The sequence below is a fragment of the Sphaeramia orbicularis genome, chromosome 24 (genome assembly GCF_902148855.1).
Source record: "Sphaeramia orbicularis chromosome 24, fSphaOr1.1, whole genome shotgun sequence".
Lineage (NCBI taxonomy): Eukaryota > Metazoa > Chordata > Actinopteri > Kurtiformes > Apogonidae > Sphaeramia > Sphaeramia orbicularis.
This window is the reverse complement of record NC_043979.1, coordinates 26149733-26169036: the sequence shown is the minus strand read 5'-3', so window position 1 is coordinate 26169036 and position 19304 is coordinate 26149733. Positions and strand designations below refer to the sequence as shown.

Here is a 19304-nt window from a genome sequence, read left to right as displayed (position 1 = left end):
CGTTGTCATGGGTTTGACCACTAAACACTGTTCATGACTCCACAAAACTGAAATGTTTCTGAAGAGCCAGTGAACATGTTTCAGAGGTTAAACAGAACCTGGTTTATCATGTGTGTGAAATATGTGACACGTGGGTTGTTCCTGCAACATTCTAACTTCAGAAATGGTTTCATGTTTTTCTTGTTCTGTCAGAATTTATTCTTTTTGGATGAGGTCATTTTCATCTTGTTTTTTTTTTTTTTTTTGTGTATTACCTAATATCATTTTCTCCCAGTTGTGTTTACGTCATTTGAATTCCTTGTATTGTTTTCGTCTTGTTGCATAATTTTTGTGTTGTTGCAGTTTATCTTCCTCTTGTTGCGTCTTTTACGTAATTTTTCGTCTTGTTGAGCTTGTGTTTGTGTGTGTGACATTCTCCAGTGGATCAACTCATCTCTGTGTTGTTGTTTTCATCCATTTAGGTTGAAAACAGACCTACACAATGAAAATTATGATTAATTTGTTTCACATGCATTAAAATTAAAGTCTCTTATTAAAAAAATATGAGTTTTCTACTCAGACAAATGAATACAACATCTCTGTTGGCTTCTTCTTCTCTGGATGTTTCTTTAAAATATTCAAATAAAATCTTGGTTTAGTTTAAAAGGATTTATTTGACCCTTGTGTTACCACCACTCTCTTCTTCTTCTTTTTCTTCCCTCTTCTTCTTGGCCCTCTCCCGTTTTTTATTGTTTCTCCTCTGTTTTTGACTTTTCGTTTTCTTTATCCTTATTTTCTTCTTCTTCTTCTTCTTCTTCTTCTTCTTCTTTTTTTTTTTAGATGAAAATATACAACTATACAAGCAACTTGGCATCTGTATTAAAGAATATACAAAGACAAACAGGAGTAAATACATATCAACAACCATCAAGATTGCCAATTTTGGAGAAATGAAATTAAATACAATGAGGCGGGGTGCTAGGGCTTGTACAAATTATATTCTTTCATTTATTTGTTTATTTTGAGCATTTACAGAATACATACAAATTCAAAAATTCCAGAATTCCATTTACGCTCGAAAAGGAGTGGGAAGACAAAAAACTGATTTAATCCCACCCTCATTCTCATCATCAAATAACTTAACATAATAACGTTACTCACTCCTGTCCTTAGGCTTCAAGCCAGGACAATGAACAAAAAAGGCCTATACCAAATTAAACTCATTTGACAGTATTTACATTAATTTAATTTACATTCTACAATAACTGAGAGAAGCTTCAATGCAGGTTTACTCTTCATGTGATTGAGAATTTTTTTTACATAGACCAGAAACTCTTTTTTTTTTTTTTTTTTTATTGGCACAAAGCAAATTTACAGAACAAGAATGGGATAAACACTACAAAAGAGAAATACAGAAATACATTTGAGACATGGTGGAATGATTAAACACAACTATTACAACTATTACAATTATCTGAAACAAAGACACAAAAACAAACAAAACCTTTTTTTTTTTTAGACATTTGAAATGTAATGAAAATATTGAAGCAGAAAGAAAAATAAACTAGAAGCACTCGGAGAGCGCAGACCTCCGCCAAGGCTGATCAGTGGGCCCCCCCCGTGGGACCCCCACCCCCGATCACCACCAAAATTTAATCATTTCTTCCTTATCCCATTTCCAACAAACCCTGAAAATTTCATCCAAATCTGTCCATAACTTTTTGAGTTATGCTGCACACTAACGGACAGACAAACAAACAGACAAACAAACAGACAAACAAACAAACAAACAAACAAACAAACAAACAAACCCTGGCAAAAACATAACCTCCTTGGCGGAGGTAATAATAATAAATAAATCAGACTGGACAATAGAGCACAAAGGACTAGGCAAGATAGAATTAAAACAGCAAGGACTTAGATCAACTAAAATACAGTTTTCCGGCTTTTTTTTTTTTTCTTTTGACATATTTACAATATACTGAAGAGATTTATAATACTTAATAAAATCATATAAAAACAAGTTAAAGGAAGGGTTCCACTTACAAGAATGAATATGATATTTACCTAAAATAATAATAAGGTTAACTATATCTTTGACATTAACTTCTAATGAATCCAAAAACTCATTATGGAAACTGGAAAATGGGATTCTTCTTCTTCTTCTTCTTCTTCTTCTTCTTCTTCTTCTTCTTCTTCTTCTTCTTCTTCTTCTTCTTCTTCTTCTTCTTCTTCTTCTTCTTCTTCTTCTTCTTCTTCTTCTTCTTCTTCTTCTTCTTCTTCTTCTTCTTCTTCTTCTTCTTCTTCTTCTTCTTCTTCTTCTTCTTCTTCTTCTTCTTCTTCTTCTTCTTCTTCAGATGTGTCTGTTGTGTATTTTTTCATGTCCCTGGAGGCGCATGCGCAGAGTGCCGGAATGCATGCAGTCTCAGACAGATTTGATGAGGACCGGAGGGCGGAGGTTGGACTGAAGCGGACCCGGACTAAAGTGGACTGTGGTGAGTCTTGACCTGTGACACTTAATCCACGTGCCTGTCGTGTGTTCTGCCGTGGACGCCGATTCACGGGAGGTTTGTTTCTTGTCGTGTGTCGAGGTGATTGTTTTCACCTGAACACACTCACGGAAGTCCGGGTGGGTTTGTCTGGACTTGCATAAAGTGGGCTGAGGTCGAACCTGGTGGTGGTTCCTGATCCTGCCGGGTCCGGGTTCACTCAGACTGGACTTGGCAGAATCCGAATCCGGAGCCGACGGAGCAGAACCCCGTTAATCACTCACCATAATTAATGAAAAAAACGCGTCTCAGAGAAAAAACAAAGAGGAAAAGTTTAGAAAGAACCCGATCCGGATTCAAGGAGAGTCCGGTTTTAATCCGGGACGAACCGGGTTTAGAGACGAAGGAGGGTTTGTGGTGGATTTAAGGTTTTAGCAGATTCTGCAGGAATACACGCCCTGACAAGGAAGCGGGTCTCAGAAGATTAAAAGAAGTACGAAATGAAGTGGAATTAACATTTTATCTGTGGTTTCATGTTCAGACTGAACATATGAAGAACACATGAGTTTAGGAAGATTTAAGGCAAGTTTATAGTCACATGTGCACAAAATGATCAAATGAACAAAAGGAAGAATGTAATCAAGAAAATTAACAAATGAAGAAATAAAAGTCAATAAGATAAGTAAAATGATTCTCAAAGTGAACAAAAATAAACAAAATAATCATCAAAATGAGCAAAATTGAAGAAGTAATCAGTAGAATAAGGACAAATGAACAAAACAGTCATCAAAAAGAACATAAATTAAGAAAATTGTTGTCAAAACCAACCAAATATTCAGAAAACTGAACAGACAAGAAAACAATCAATGAAATGAAGAAAAATGAACTGAATAACCAATGAAATGGATGAAAAGTTTAATCAAAATTTGCAAAATAATTATGAAGTGAACAGAAAATGAAGAAAATATCAGTTATCAACAATTAAGAAAATAATCAGCAAAATGAGCAAAATGAAGAAAATTATAAGATAATCAGCAGATCGAACAAATTAAGGAGTAAATAATCAGTGAAATGAAGAAAATGAACTGAATAACAAATAAAATTGAGAAAAAAAAATCAGCAATTTTATCAATAAAATGGAAGAAATAATTATCAAAATGACCAGAAATTGAGAGGCAATAAAATACAGAAAAATAGTCAAAATTATTTCTGTAATGTAAAAATAAGCAAATTCATTAATCATAGAAATGAAGAAAATCCTTCCATCCTTGATGGTGATCCATGTGTTACATCATTGTTGAAAGAAACATTTCTGGTTAAATAGAAGAGACTCATTTTTAAGTGATTGATTTATGATTTCTGTAACTTTTAAATTTCCACTATATTTGGTTGCTTTTTTAAATAATGGCTGATGAATAAATTTTGATGACGCTTGATGGTTTAAAAAGTTGTGTCCATGTGTTACATTAATTTATTATGATGTGTTTTTACTGTTTATTTAAACCTGACTAGATGTTAAGTCAAATTGAATAAAATAACTCCTCATAGATTCCTCCTCGATAGTTTTAAATCCCTTAAAAACATTTGAATGAACTGCAAAGTTTAAAAAAAAAAAAAAAAAACACAATAGATTTAACTATAATTTTAACAGCTTTGATTCAACATTTCCACCTAATTGAATTTGACTCTATTAAATATTGAGGGTTAGTTTTTTCCAAACACATTCTCATGAATATTTTTCACCTTCACTGACTCAATCACATGATGTTTCTCTGGCTGTGCGGTCTCTGCTGCTGAGGATTGTGGGTAAGAAGCCTGCTTGCTTTGCCTGAACAGAGTGTTGTGTTTTTGTTTGTGCAGATGAAACCTGATGTTATCAGCCCGAGGTTGTCAGTCTGGTTTTTTCTCACCTACAACTAACACACAACTCAGACATACTGCTCCTCTTCTGTGGTGCCTGAGGGCGTCAGTTTTATGATTTATGTCATCAGAAAATTAAAAATCAAACAGCATCACAACTGTTTCATACTTGTAGATTTACAGTTCTTAACATTAAAAGCGTACACTGTGCAGCCGAGTCATATGATCTGATCATATGTTGCATCATAACTTGACAAAAACTAATCAGCATCTACATAATCTACAAAATCATCAACAAAATAAAAAACAGTCACCAAAAAGGTTACAGTATTCGTTTACATTTGTCATTTTCATCTTTATTGTCCAGTTTAAAACATTAGCTTTTTGAGGTTCTGTTTATACCAAAACTCAATTAATATAATTAATTAAATGAAAAACTTTAAAGTTGTTGCATGTCCATTTTTTTCCCTTCATTAATTAAACACACCCAGGTCCAGTCATGAAGTTCTATGTTTCCACTGTCTTTGAATGTATCTTTGCTAATAAAATGGGTAGAAAACGTGCTGCATTCAGTGCTACTGAGGACATTACTCCTTAGGTCTTGAAATGTGGATTTTTTTTTTTTTTAACATAATCTGAACTCTTATAGAAGTGCTGAAGTTGAGTTGGAAGTGTGTTTTTTTGAAAGCAGAGGACAGATCCAGTCTGAGGTTCACGTCCGTAAGTTTAAACCTCATGTTCATCATAAAGTTTGACGTCAACAGTGACCCCACCCAGTCTTAAAGACACCGTCCTGGAAGAGTCTGATCAAACCAATAGATCTTAAATGAAGCAGCAGCCCATGAGGCGTTCACTGCAGCGTCTAAACAGAACTGACCTTCAGGATGAGCTGACTCGACAGTGGCCCTGAATGCATCATCAGCATCAGCTGTAAACAGTTGGTGAAATGTCAGAAACATGTAAAACGGAGTCTGGAAGAAAAGTCTCATGTTTAGTGTAAACATTACAATAAGATGTTAATCTTAAAATAAGATGAACTAGAGTCATTGTTGGAGATAAACTGAAAGAACAGTGTGAACAGGATGACAGTCATGTGACATTACTGACCAACTGGTATTCTTCAATTTACAAGCTGCTTTATTTTCAGGATACAGCAGTGGTTCCCAGCCTTTTTTGGCTCGTGACCCCATTTTATCATCACAAATTTCTGGCGACCCCAGACATTCAAATCTGAGACTTTTTTTTTTTTTTGCTAAAATTAATTTGTTTTTCATCATGTAACAGTTTGCTATACTGTGTTGCAAATCAAAGTTAATTTTAGACGACAGTTAGTCTACATAATATATATTATTATGGACGGAGGCAGAAAAGCCAGGTGTAGATTACTGCACAAAGTGAGAATTTGATTTTCCGTGGTCAGGATATGTACAGTCAGTCCAGCTTGTATTTACAAGGCTGACAATTAATACTGAACAAACAATAACTCGAACTATGAATGATGAAAGAGCTGCAGCATCTGAAACTGACCACAATGAACATTTGAAAGATAAACAGTACCCCAGTGCCTCAGTTTCAGCTTCAGAGTTTGTCATGTCTTTTATGGATGGTGATTGTCTCTCTCAACTCACCGTATATTTTTTATTTGTACGTTTTTGTTTGTATTTTTATCAATTACTAGAAATTCCAGTCAACCCCAAGTGGGGTCCGATCCCCAAGGTTGAAAAACACTGGGATACAACATCAACGTGTCAGAATCATGTGAAAAGATCTGGTTTAACTTATAAATGTAAATATCATCACATGATAATGATCTGCTTTTCTTCTGCAGATCCAGCAGGAGTACACTTAAGTATCATCAGTACTGACTAATATGAAATGTTTTTTATGATTATTTGCGATCAAATCATCCACACCTAATGATCATAACTTAATGTTCCTTGTGTTCTGATCAAATGGGCATGTGTATCTGTTGTGTTTAATGACCTGATGTTTGACAGTGTGTTCATTTGACGATATGTTCGCTGACCTGCTCTGTATTTCAGTCCATCAGGATTAAACTAACAATGATTGTCTTGTTTAGGTTGACGTCGTGGGGTCAGAGGTCACCGTGCAATGCCTGAGGGGTCTGCTGACTCGTCCAATGACGTTGCCATGGGTGAAGGTAAGAACTGACCTGTAAGGGTCTGTCATGTCGGGATTTCCACTGTGTGTTTGAGCTGTTATTTGTTTTGTGTTTTTCATGTTGTGTTCTCATGTCTGTAAAGTCAGATTTACTGTGATTCGAAATGACCAAGTACAGTTTGGTTGTTTTCAGTTCTTTATTTGTTGTCACTGGGTTGTGTGGTTTCCGCTGTGAAACTTGGGCCAGGTCTGAAGTCAAACTGAACCAGAGCAGTTTGTTTGTGTTGTAAGTCTGTGGTCTGTGTTGTGTGTCTGCGGTGACAGAGCCTCTTTGTGGTCATCGTGTTCGGTCGGCAGTGGAGGGAGCCGGCGGTGTCGGCCCCCCCATTAATAAAGCCACACAATAGACATCTGTTCAACCCAGTCTGGCTTTAATACGAGCTCAGTTTGAGTTGATGATGACGTCAGACCCATTGGATCTGATCATCACCACGGTTACTGATTGATCTGTTACAGCTGTCAATCATCTGAAGAAACAAAAGAAGACAGGAAGAGAGGAAAGGAGATGAGGTTGAAAAGAAGGATGACAAGGGAGGAGGGAATGAATGAGGAAGGAAGGAGGGAAAGAAAAAAGGAGGTGATCAAGGACAGAGGGAGGTAAGGACACAAGGAGGTGTAAAGGAGGTAATGAAAGGAAGGATATGAAAGAGGAGGTAAGGACATGAGGGGCTATTGAAGAAAAGATGGAGGTAAGGAAGGAAAGAAGGAGGTAGTGAAAGAAAAGGGAGACGAAAAAGAAGTAGGTGAGGGAGGAAAGAAGGAGGTAAGGAGATGAAGAGGTAGTGAAATAGACAATGAAGGAAGGATATAAAAAAGGAGGTAAGGACATGAGGAGGTAAGGATGGATGGATGGAAGGATGAAAAGAGGGGAAGAAAGCAGGGAAGGAAAGAGGGAAGTAAGAACAGAAAGAATGAGGTAAGAAAGGTAGGAAGGAAAATATTGAGTGAAAATAGGAGATAAGGACATGAGGAGGTATTGAAGGAGGGTGGAGGTACTAAAGGAGGAGGAGAGATGAGGGGCTATAATTCGTTTGCTTTGATGTCATTACTCAGAGGTCAGAGGTCATTCCGTGTGCGTCCTGTAGGTGGAGCTTTAACACCTCGGCTGCTCACACTGAGTCTAATTGGATTAAACCCTAAACCACACCCCCTCCGGTCAGAGCTGACCAGTCTGCACATCCAGACCTCAGTCTGCCTCTCAGGTCTAGGTCCAGATCCCTCAGGTCGCAGACTGCTGTGTTTAAGGTAGGCTCAGACTTTTCATGGTCGTCTGTTTCAGTTTGACTGGTGTTATTGACGGTTTATTGATGTGTTTGTGTTTAGTGTTGAACCATGGACAGGTATGTCAATAATAACATACGCTCTTATGGACGTGTGTGGTGTGAACTCTGATCTGGTCCTTCTTAAGACCAGACCCGAATAATCAGCTACAGGACACAAATCCATCCTGAGAATCTAAATCAGTAGGAATCACCTACATGTATAATATCATGTGAGATCATATGTGTGACTTGGTATCCCCTGTGACCTGTCTTCAGGTGGAGCTCTGAAATCATTATTTATTCCATAATAATTTCAGTTTTAACAAGAAGAAATGCACAATATTCACAACAGTACAAACTTGTATCTTTATTTTGTCATTTGAGTGTTTTCACTCTATACAAACAGTGGGCAGTTTAACATAAAATCATCCCTAAAAATGTTTGGATGCTTCGTTTGTTGATTGAACTGACACTGATGACTTAAATGCACTTTATTTGGTGGTTGATACTCAATGGATTCTGGTCACATGTCATGTTTTAAACACAGCCTCAGCTTTTTTTTAGTTGTCAGAGTTTGTCAGAGACTGTCAACCAGTAGTATATTTTAATTTCTAAACCTAGAATTGGGAGTCTGAATCAGTGAAATGAATCTAAGCGTATTTGTTTCCGTAATTAGTTCACTTTAAAATATCATATTTTTAAAGTTTTGTCTAAAGTTAATTGTTTTATTTTGGCTGAAAATACACTCTTTCCAAAACTATCTTTGGTGATTGCATTAAATATAGAGGTTTTTACGTATATGGTTGTATTTTATGCTAAATACCAGGTTAATTTTTTACCTTCAAAGACCAACAAACCTTAATGTAATCTTAATTTAACCTTAAACCTTACCATAGTGTGAGGTAAAAGGAAATTAGTATTATGCAGTAACTATGTGAATATTCATTTCTCCAGAAGGCTCCATTGAAATTCAGATCTGTTCTTCCAGGTCCTATTCAAAACAGCAGAAACGGTTTCACAAAGAACACACAATAAAATCATAAAGGCAACAGTAAGGAGAAAAAGGGAAGTGAAAACCCCACACCAGTGATAACACTCCTGATATTTACAGAGTGCAGAATAGGACAGGAGAAGAAGAAGTTTATTAAATCTTAGTGGGGAAAAAGCAACATGAAGCAACGTTTATCTCCTGGTTTAGAGACGACCATTGTACACTCATAACACATAATACAGGCTCATCTCTAACCCTGCGGTGAAGGAGTGGACTTGGTGATAGAGCAGAACATCTGGACCATAATAATACTGCCAGACCTCAGTCAGGACCACAAACGGATCTAAACTGATATGTAAACATCTTTGTGTAAATGTATCCGATTGTTCATATTTGGTTTGGTTTTTTTTACCAAAGGTACAACTTGACGGACCAGTTCCTTTTAGACTCAGTCTCCTGTTTCTCTGTTTAGTCCAGAACCAGGACAGTGGAGGCTTCTCTTTACTTCATCCTGAATTCTTCTGGTTCTGAGTGTCAGGACCTTCTAAAATAAACTGGCCTCAGATCAGCTTTTAATATAACTCATCCACTTGTAGGCTGTGATGTGGACGTTAGACCTGAACTAGTTTTTATCAGAGTTTGTACCTGATGAGGCCACATCCTCATCCAGGTCACAGGGCTGAACCTGTTTTGGTTTCAGGACCACAGTGGGCTTTAGCGGTACTTGCACCTGACCTCAGGACCGTTCAGTCACTGAATGTGTTTACTTTAACTGTTATATATTTTGGTATTATTTTTATTTTGTAGGTTTTAATTCCTGCATCTTTTACTCGTCAGTGGTCACCTTTACTCCTAGTGTAACCTATGTTCACTAGTCTTTAACTAATGTTTAGATTTGGTTGAAAAAATGCATCAGGGTTCCAATGCATCCTGGAAAATCTGGAAAACCTTGAAAATGATTGGCCAATTTTCCAGTCATGGAAAAGCTAAGGAAAATGAGAAAAAAGGTCAAATGTCCTGGAAACAGTGAAGTTATCCTGGAAAATTATTTATCCTCCCCTTGCCTTGTGACGTTGTATGCCTAAACTTGTGATGAAACAAAGGAAAGTGTTTTTCAGTGATTTATTGAAAATATAGAAATATTTTTAGAGGAGGTGCAGGAGAGAAAGTAAAAGAGAAGAGAAAGCTGAGATAGGAATTGTCCATTTGAACATTGTAACTCCAGTTTGTCAGGCTAATGAAGTGCTACACTGTAATCTGTGGGCATATTTGCATTATTCTATGACACGTTTGTCGTAGTTATTTTCCATAGATAGACTGCACATCAGATTTCCTAGTAATAAACATGGAAACAATCTGGGTAAATGCAAGGTACAACTGTAGAAAAGAACACTTCCAAAGAATGAGGGGGACAGGGGAATGGATTAGCATATGATGTGATAACTTGTCTCTGTAGCGGCTGAAAAATGTCCTGGAAAATAATTTCATGGAAAGAGCGGGAACCCTGTGCATTTATTTAATGTAACTCAGCACCTTTGAGATTGAGGATTCAACGGTAGATTCAGAGATTTGAGATAAGTGGATAGTGATGGAAGGAAGGAAGTTAGAGAAGGAAGATATGAAATAGAAAAAAAAGAGGCAAGGAAAGTGATAAAGGGGTTAAAAAAAGAAGCAAGGAAAGGTGGAGGTTTAAAGAAATGAAGGGAGGAAGGGAAAGGAGTTTAAAAAGGAGGCAAGGAAGGTAGGAATGAGTATAAGAGAAGAAGGTAAGGGTTAGGGTAACAAAGAAAGGATGGAAAGATGTTATAAAGGAAGCAAAGGAAGGAGGAGGTTCAAAAGGATGGATGGAAGGAAAGGAGGAGGATAAAAATGAAGGAAGAAGGAAGGCTGGAAAGGAAGGAAAGAAGGAATATGGAGTTTAAAAAGGAGGCAAGGAAGGAAAGAGGGAAAAATAAATGGAGGTACAAAAAGATGTGAGGAAGGTCTACAAGTGTAAAGACTACCTGACCAAACCCTCAGTCACCATGGAAACGACTAACGGATTTCATAAAACAGGTGTTGTGATATGATGTTGATTTACACTAGTGGTCCTGGGGGAGGGGTTAGGAAGCCCCGCCCACAGCTGGGGGCGTTGCCAGTCAGGTGTGGGCAGAGCCAACGTTCAGGTGGAGGTTGAAGTGGTTGGTGTGTGTCTGCTGGTTGTAACATTTAATCCTCCTCTCGCCGTGAAGGATTTACGACTTCATCCTCATTAGACGGATTAAACGCACACACAGACGCACACCGCAGATGAAGGTGTGTGATCTGCTCATCATTATCAGCGTACAAAGGGTTAAAGAAAGATTTTAAGAAAAGTTTTACACTTCATCATTGTCCAAACTGTTCTCACTGTGACAGAGCAGCTTGAATTCTGGGAACGCTGCATCATCGTCCACCTGCTCATTTCTCCACCTGTCAGGAAGTGATGCGTTGCCTCCTGCAGCCAATCATGAGTCAGACGTGGCGATGCAGTGTCGCAGCTGGTCTCAGATCAGCTCTGTGGTTTCAAAGGGGTTTGTTGTGTCACAGAACAGACATCCATTATACAGCCGCCTGGCCCCGCCCCCTTTCTGAGACGCTCCGGGACATAAACAAACAAACACATAAACAAATGCCCACAGAGGGTGAGGAGACGACTGGCAACCAGAGACCAGGTCCGCCAGGCTAACATCTGCTGGGCAGATAGAAGCATCATCAAAAAACCATTGGCTTTTGTCAGGATGTTTTATTTGCATCTTATGACGATTTTAGGAAAATAATATGATAACGACTGAAACATCACAGTGAATAAACAACCTGAGAATCACATGAGAAAACACTGAACAGGTTGAAGTTATGGAGCTGAACTTTCACTGTAAACACAGCCACATATGCACATCTGTTAGCTTTCCCAAAAGGGTCTCGGTACTGGTTTTATCAGTCAGTGCGATATGAGGTGTGGATTCATTTCCTGGTATTTTGGAGGTAGTTTTCTGGAAGAGTTTATAGAGAAAGGGACGTAACAAAACAAAAATTATGTAAAAGATCTACTTTGAGACGGTGGTTTGGTAGCAACAAAGCTTTTGATTTGTTTTATGACTGTGTTGCTGCTAAAATTAATGTTATTAGTGTCGGACCAAACATTAACTTCCACCCTGTGTTACTGACAGAATTTGTGATATTTCGTAAGATGTGAATATTGACCCTTAACCACCAGCAGGAGCTGTTGTTGCAGTGGCTTCAACAGCACTCACTTCAGTTCACTTTAAAGGACTGAGTCTCAAGAACGAGGTGGTTCACTGCAGGGTGACTTCCTTTTACAGGGTCACACGGTTCTGCAAAGCCCCGCCCCTTTATAATGCTGCCCGTAGATGAGTTTCTATTGATTCCAAAGTGAACAGGTTTCACAGATTTCAGCTGACTTTGCAGCACTCAAGTAAAAACTGGACACTTTTTCCACCAGATGCACATCTAATAAACATCTAGACCAGGGATGTTAAACACGCAGCCTACGGGCCAAAACCAGCCCGCCAAAGGACCAAATCAGTCCACGGTGCCACATAACATTCATTCATTCATTTTCTGAACCTGCTTTATCCTCACTAGGGTCACGGGGGTCACTTGGAGCCTATCCCAGCTACATAGGGGCGAAGGCAGGGTACACCCTGGACAAGTCGCCAGTTCATCGCAGGGCTGAACATATAGAGACAAACAATCACTCTCACATTCACACCTATGGGCAATTTAGATTAACCAATTAACCTGTTAGTGCATGTCTTTGGATGGTGGGAGGAAGCCGGAGTACCCGGAGAGAACCCACGCAGACACTGGGAGAACATGCAAACTCCACACAGAAAGGTCCCACCCCCTGTCGACTGGTGTTGGAATCGAACCCAGGACTTTCTTGCTGTGAGGCATGAGTGCTAACCACTGCACCACCGTGTCGCCCCCACATAACAACCTAACATAACAACAGTTGTCATTTACAAGTCAGGCTATTTTATTAATTGGCTACATAACAACCAATTAATAAAATAGCCTGACTTGTAAATGACAATTGTAGATATTTCTCTTTTAGTGTGAAAAAAATACAATTACATGACAAAAACATTTACATTTATTTTATCTATTCTTTCACAAAAAATGTGAAAAATCTAAACGACAAAGAACAATTATTATGCCATTAGTGGGATTTTAGCAATATTTTGCTGTTACTAAATTTTTGTGCATTTGTAGATCCACTCCGATCTGTAGGTTGTAATGCACATATATAAATGAGAAGCTGAGGCATAATATTGTTAAAATTGCACTGAAACCTTTTGTACTAAAACAGTAAAAAAATTTGTAGTTAATATGTACAGGTTGTTATGTTACTATTTTGCTGTTCCGACTCACTCCAGATGAAATTGGGCTGCATGTGGCCCCTAAACTAAAACGAGTTGAACACCCCTGGTCTAGACAATAGAATTATGTTTTTAAGGTGTACTTGTGTCAGGAGGAAGTGGACTTTATTTTAGGCCTCTCACTGTATCATTCATGAGATTTCACAACAAAAATGTGATCTGGGGGTGATAAAAACAAGCATTATAATAGATAATTATGATCAAGTAATGCTTGTGATGTTCTCCACCCCTCTGACCAGAGACAGGAAGTGAACCGTTCCATACTGTGAAGAGAACAGTCCATCATCTCTGATCGTTGGTACAACTTTCAGCTGCAATTAAGAGACAGAAGCGTATTTTCAGGACCCAATACTCTTTTCTCCAGTCGTCTCTTTTTATTCTGAATCATAGCTGGAGTGGTAAACTTCATGGACATGTGCTAAAATCTCCATGTGGTCTGACACAGCAAGTATTTTGTCTCATTATATTGACATTTCAGTCCAATCAGTGATGTTAAAACACAGACACAAGGACCAATTCCCTGTTGAACTCAAGGGTTTGTTTTTATTAGTATTTTCATGTCTTTGCCATAACTTTGTGTGTAATTACGCCACACGACAAAGACCTTTATTTCTGTAACTGTAAGGTCTAATAGTGTTAGTTGTAGGAGGAGTTTGTGAAAGTATGACTGGAAATGCCAAAAGCTGCCCATTCAGTCCATTCCTGTTGTGTTTAGGATTTGACTCCGGAGGCTTATTAGTGCATCTGGATATGTTACGTGTATTTACCAAATGTGGTTCTTCTTGATTAAGGTTTACATGGCGCTCTTGGGCTGTTTTCCACATGTATGCATAAAAATCCTAAAATGTCACATTTTTCTGAAATGTATAATTTTATGTTTTTTTGTATCATGTTCAGCCTCTAGATAAAATGTTAAATTGATAGAATAATGATGATCGTTACTGTTTAACCCTTTAACAACAGCAGTCTCTCTGGCGCCACATTTTGCACTTTACAGCATTCAAATTACTCTAACTCCTGTATCCACAAAATTCAAATGGCATCGGAAAGCTGAAATCCTAAACTTTCCGACAATATATAACGCTATACGGCGGCAATGTGGGACTCCATTTCAAGTAGAAAGGAACTTGATTCAAAGACTTCCATACAAGCTAAAAAATGCCCGTAAAGAACAAAAAATATGAAGCTATAATATAGATACTGAATGTTCAAGACCAAAAAGCGTGTTTGAGCAGATATAAAATAGGCAAGGCAAGGCAGATTTATTTGTATAGCACAATTCATACACAGGGCAATTCACAGTGCTGTCCAAAACTGAAAAGAGACAAGTTAAATAGATTAAAGTTTATTTCCTCAATCTCAAAAAGTTTTGTTGTGGACCTTTACAGTTATTTCTGATAATAGATTTTTTTTTTTTTTACTAAAACACTGTTTTAAGCATTTATTATTTATAACAATCATAATTTATAGTCAGATATTGAAAGTTAAGTTCTTCCTGAAAACAAAGGTACAAACGAACTGGCGAAAAAGACATTTTCTGACACTTTTTTATTGTAAAGAAAACATGAAGACACCTATGCGACCTGTTATAATGGCAGTCTTAAAAGGGTTAGAGCGTAATCTGACACGATAGGTCTTAGTGCGGTCTGTCGTTGTATTTGTGAATATGTGAGCCTATCTGCAGGTGTGTTGACCCCCATCCCGATCTTCTGTTGTTTGTTCAAAGTGGTCGTAGGAAGTTAAAGGTCATGCATCTGCAGGACACCTCACTTCAAACACCAAACCTGGACAGATGAGGAAGGAGAAGCTCATGAACCTCCAGCTCAGGGTTTTGGACTTCACTGGTACATATGAGGGTTGGAAAATAAAACCACAGAGGCAGCAGAGTCTGAACCAGGAGGACGACTTTCTATTCAGATCCACCATAACGTCTCATGTTACAAACCACATCCACTTTCACCTGTCGTAACAGAAGCTTGTACATCACGGAACTGACACACAATCTTTGATCTGGTCTCGTTTCTGGTCTGGTCTGGTCTTGGTTTAGGTGGTCTGTGCAGTTCTGGTTCTGGAGGACCTGGTTTTATTCATCATCATGTTTCTTTCTGTAAAAACTTTCCTCTGTTACAGACTTTTCCCTGTTTATGTCATCAAATTTTCCATGGTATTAATGATCCAGACAAATATTAAGGAAGAATATTATTTAACAGTTGTAAATCTTGAGCCAACAGACTTCATACGTTCTATTTTCAATCTTATAGATGATGTATAACAGTCCTAGTAAGTCCATGAACTGCACATACGAGCTGTAGAAAGTCTGGACTCTGTACGAGGAGGCGTGGAATCAGCGTTATAGTGCTGAGAAGCATTGTGGGAGCTGTAGTGTCCGTGTATCTCCACCCCCTGCTTCCTGTATTTTCATATCTCCTCCTCCTCATCGTGTCTGGGGTCCAGGTCTCTCCAGTCTATGTTTGAACTAGTGCAGTGTTCAGGCGTCTCTGAAACAACTGGGAAAACTAACCCTATTCTCTGTAGTATAGTAAAAACATCTAAAGCCGTTGGTTCTGAGGGTTTTCTGGGTGATGGGGTATCAGAGGAGTTTGTGGCGGAGTCTGTCCGGATCTGGATCAGGAGGAGGACCTGGAGGAGGAGGACAGGTTGCTGTGGTGAGGTGTTTTTTTTCGGAGGAGGAGATCCGCATCTCCTTCAGGAGTGCTGGTGATGAGCGGCGGCTGAGACGAGCATTCGTCCACCGCTGGTTTGGTGAGATGACAGTCTGGTTTGATGTAGTTCATTCACAAACATGAAACATTATTTTATTAATTTTTTGTTTTTGTTGTTTTTTCATCAGTTTTTGTTTATTTTGTTGACTTTTGTGACTTGACTATTTGTTCATATTCTACTTTTATTAAATTTTGTTAATTTTGTCCCATACTTTAAGTTTTTATTTATTTGTGATTATGCACAGATTTTTGTTACATTTTTTGCTTGTTTTGTTAATTATTTTCTTTGCTTTCATTACTGTTTTACTCATTTCATTGATTTAGTGCTCATTTAAACCCTGAACATCACATTACATTTTCTTTTCTGCAGTGAATGGAAGCATCCTTAAACTTTAGTGTGTTCAGACATGAGGTTCAACAGTATGTTTACATGTTTGTGTGTTTCTGTGCGTGGTCTAACCGCCGCAGGTCAAAGTTCAAGTGTGTGATTTCCCCTTGAAGGTGTGTGTTTGAATGTAAATGCTGTGTTCTGATTGGCTGCCTGCTGCTCTTATCAGGTTGAAGTGTCCAAAGCTGTAAATTCCCTTCCTGCTGGGTCAGTGAACGCCTCGCTGACTTCACCCTGGCAGGCAGCCAGTCAGAGCTAACGGACGCCGGAGTGTGTGTGTGTCCGTGGGTCTCTGTGTGTTGGAGTGAATGTGTTTTGCTTCAAACTGACTCTGTTTCCTGTTTGTAGTTCTTTGGTCTTTTAAAGAGACACAGATCAGCTGCGGTTTGTCAGCGTCTGTTTTCCACATGTATGACACATATATGTAACATAAAGACGATGTAGGGAGACAGAATGTGTGTTTGGACTGAGTAAGCATTTCTAGTGTTTTCTGTTGCTTTTTACTGGGGATGAGGCCAAAAATAAATCATAAATCCCTGAAATCTACAAGTAGAACAGACTAAAGCCTCTGAAGCATGTGGCTGTTATTACACCACAGAGGGAAGAAAAAACTGTTCAACAGAGGGAGGCAGTGTTTCTACAGTTTAAAGTGTAGGTTATGATTTAAACATGTATATGGAGGTGTCTTAAAACTTTTGTCCTGTTTAGAGAGTCTGACTGAGCCCCTTCTGATGTCTACTTCAGTGTGAACAGTGTCCTGCAGGTGGCGCTGTACCACTGCTGACCTCTGACCTCCGAATGTCTGTGTTGTCTCCGTCTCAGGTGGATTCACTCTTTTCAGATTCGTAGCTAAATCGGCTGAGCGGCGTTTATCCGGTACGTCATCACCAACCGAAAAGTCGCGGGGCGGACATTTTGAACAGCGATGATGGAAAACACTGAAGCTGATGTTTAGGACGTCAGACAATTTTAACACAGATTATCTCAACTGTCACAGTTTGATACCACAGTTCAGTCTGACAGATTGACAGGAGCTTTTGTGGAGTTTGTGTTGAACTGGTCATTTGTTGTTGCTAGCTGACATTAGCTAGTGGAGGAACATGAAGCCCTTTCACACAGATTTTCATGCAGAAAATTGACACAGAAATGCATAATATCGAGGTCTTGTGGGTCTCGTCTAAAGATCATATGAGGATCTTCTGACACAGAATCACAATCCACAGTCCTCTCATAAAATGTAGTGGAATTCCTCCCAAACTCTTCCCAGTTTTGCTCAAATTTCTAGTCCTCATGTTCCTAACTGTACATCCATCTGTGACGCTGCAGTATTTCAGTAACTCCACAGACTGTGGCCCCCACTTTTAGACTAAATCCACACTAACATAAGTTAGTGTAATAAAGCATCTGTATAAATCAGACTGACTGCACATCAGAGTTCAGAAATTGTTTCAGAACATCACAGACTGATGGTTATAATTCAGTGTCTAAAGTCATCATTTCAGAGAAACCAATCAGTTTTACCCTTTATCTGTGTTAATAGTAACTCTAACCATAGAGTGGGGTGCACAGAGTAGAAACTTACATAAATATTCTTATATGCATCTGATGATCTTTTATGTGAGAAAAGCAGACATCACCTTATCAGCAATCTTACAAAAAAATTATTTCTTCAGGAAAAAATCATGTTATACAGATTCTGCAGGTTAAAGACACTAAAACCAACACTTTAGAGAAGAAAGACAGTAACAGCTCATAGTGTAAAATACTGTTATACAGTGATAAGCAAGATATTTAACTTCGACACAGAAGACGAAAGTCAGCATCTTCAGCAAGGGGATGTGATTTTTTTATTTAATTTTATGTTTTTCTCAGTTTTAGTTTCAAACCAGCTGAGTTTCTTTCCAATTCTTAATCATGAGGTAAAACTGAAACCACAGTCTAAACCATCCATCCCAGAACCTTCAGTTTTTGTCAAATAAATTTTCATTTCATTTCAACCATCAGTGTGTTTTTCACAGACATCTATTTTCAAACTGATCAAATATTATTGTTGATATTGATATTGATTAATATTATAATTATATCTCACACTTCTATCACATTGAATGTAATACAAAAGGCTGATGTTTTGTCTCTTACGCAGTGACAGTAAAATTGTGAAACACAAACTCCTGGCTGGAAATCACTGGTTCTAAAACAAGTGTTTGGTGTCCCAGAGGCTCCACCAACTTTTATATTTTTTTGTTTGCATAGAATCAACCAATCAGCTCGGTTATTGCTTTGTCATCTGTGCGAGTCCTCGACTTAGTGTGTTGTGTTTGTCATGGACACAGGCCAATAGAGCTAATGTCAACAAATTACCAACTCCCAACACAAACTTCACGTGACCACATGAGCACACATGAATCCTCATCATGCTGTTCAAGTTTTTCCATTAGAACTGAGCACAGTGTCCGACCTGTGGATGAATAAAAGGTGGTGTAATAGATCAGCTGGGGGGACGCTCTGCTATGATTGGTCCCTACGTCGTTAGCTGTTGTTGTAATGCTAATGCTAACACTAACTGTGTGTAAAGCTGTCATGACGCTAAAAGGTGAAACTGCCTCTGCTGGACGTTTAACTGCGTTGAATTACGCTGATGTCAGTTTTAGTCCATATCAGTTAGTATTGTTTCAGACTACACTGCAAAAAAGGGTGTCTAAAAACAAGATTAAAAAAAAATCTGAGGAAAAGGTACGCAAAACAAGTGAAATATCTGTCCATGCAGCAAGATAATTTCACTTGACAAGATTTCTTGAATTAAGATTGTTAAATCTAGAAATAAGCGTGCCTACAGATGTATGAACACTTAAAATAAGAAATTAACTCTTAGAACAAGATAAATCATCTAACACTTCTAAATCTAAGTTGTGTTTTTTTTATCTTGGCAAGAACCAAATAATTTGTGGTGTCAAGACAGAGACAAGGAGACATTCAGGGTGTATGCCTTCACCAGCACCCTTGACCCTCT

General features: G+C 38.3%; 1 protein-coding gene across 2 annotated transcripts in view; it reads left to right on the top strand.

Annotated features, from left to right (window-relative positions):
• The first annotated feature begins 2422 nt into the window (after positions 1-2422).
• The window catches only part of LOC115414732 (pleckstrin homology domain-containing family G member 3-like), a 37275-nt gene continuing 20393 nt past the window's right edge, over positions 2423-19304 (top strand). For both annotated transcript variants that reach the window (XR_003934710.1, XM_030128010.1), the window contains exons 1-2: positions 2423-2474; positions 6409-6489. Coding sequence is in view for 1 of the 2 variants with exons in the window: in XM_030128010.1 (XP_029983870.1) it covers positions 6441-6489 (49 nt within the window). In the remaining variant the exon portion in view is untranslated. The remainder of the gene's footprint in view (positions 2475-6408; positions 6490-19304) is intronic.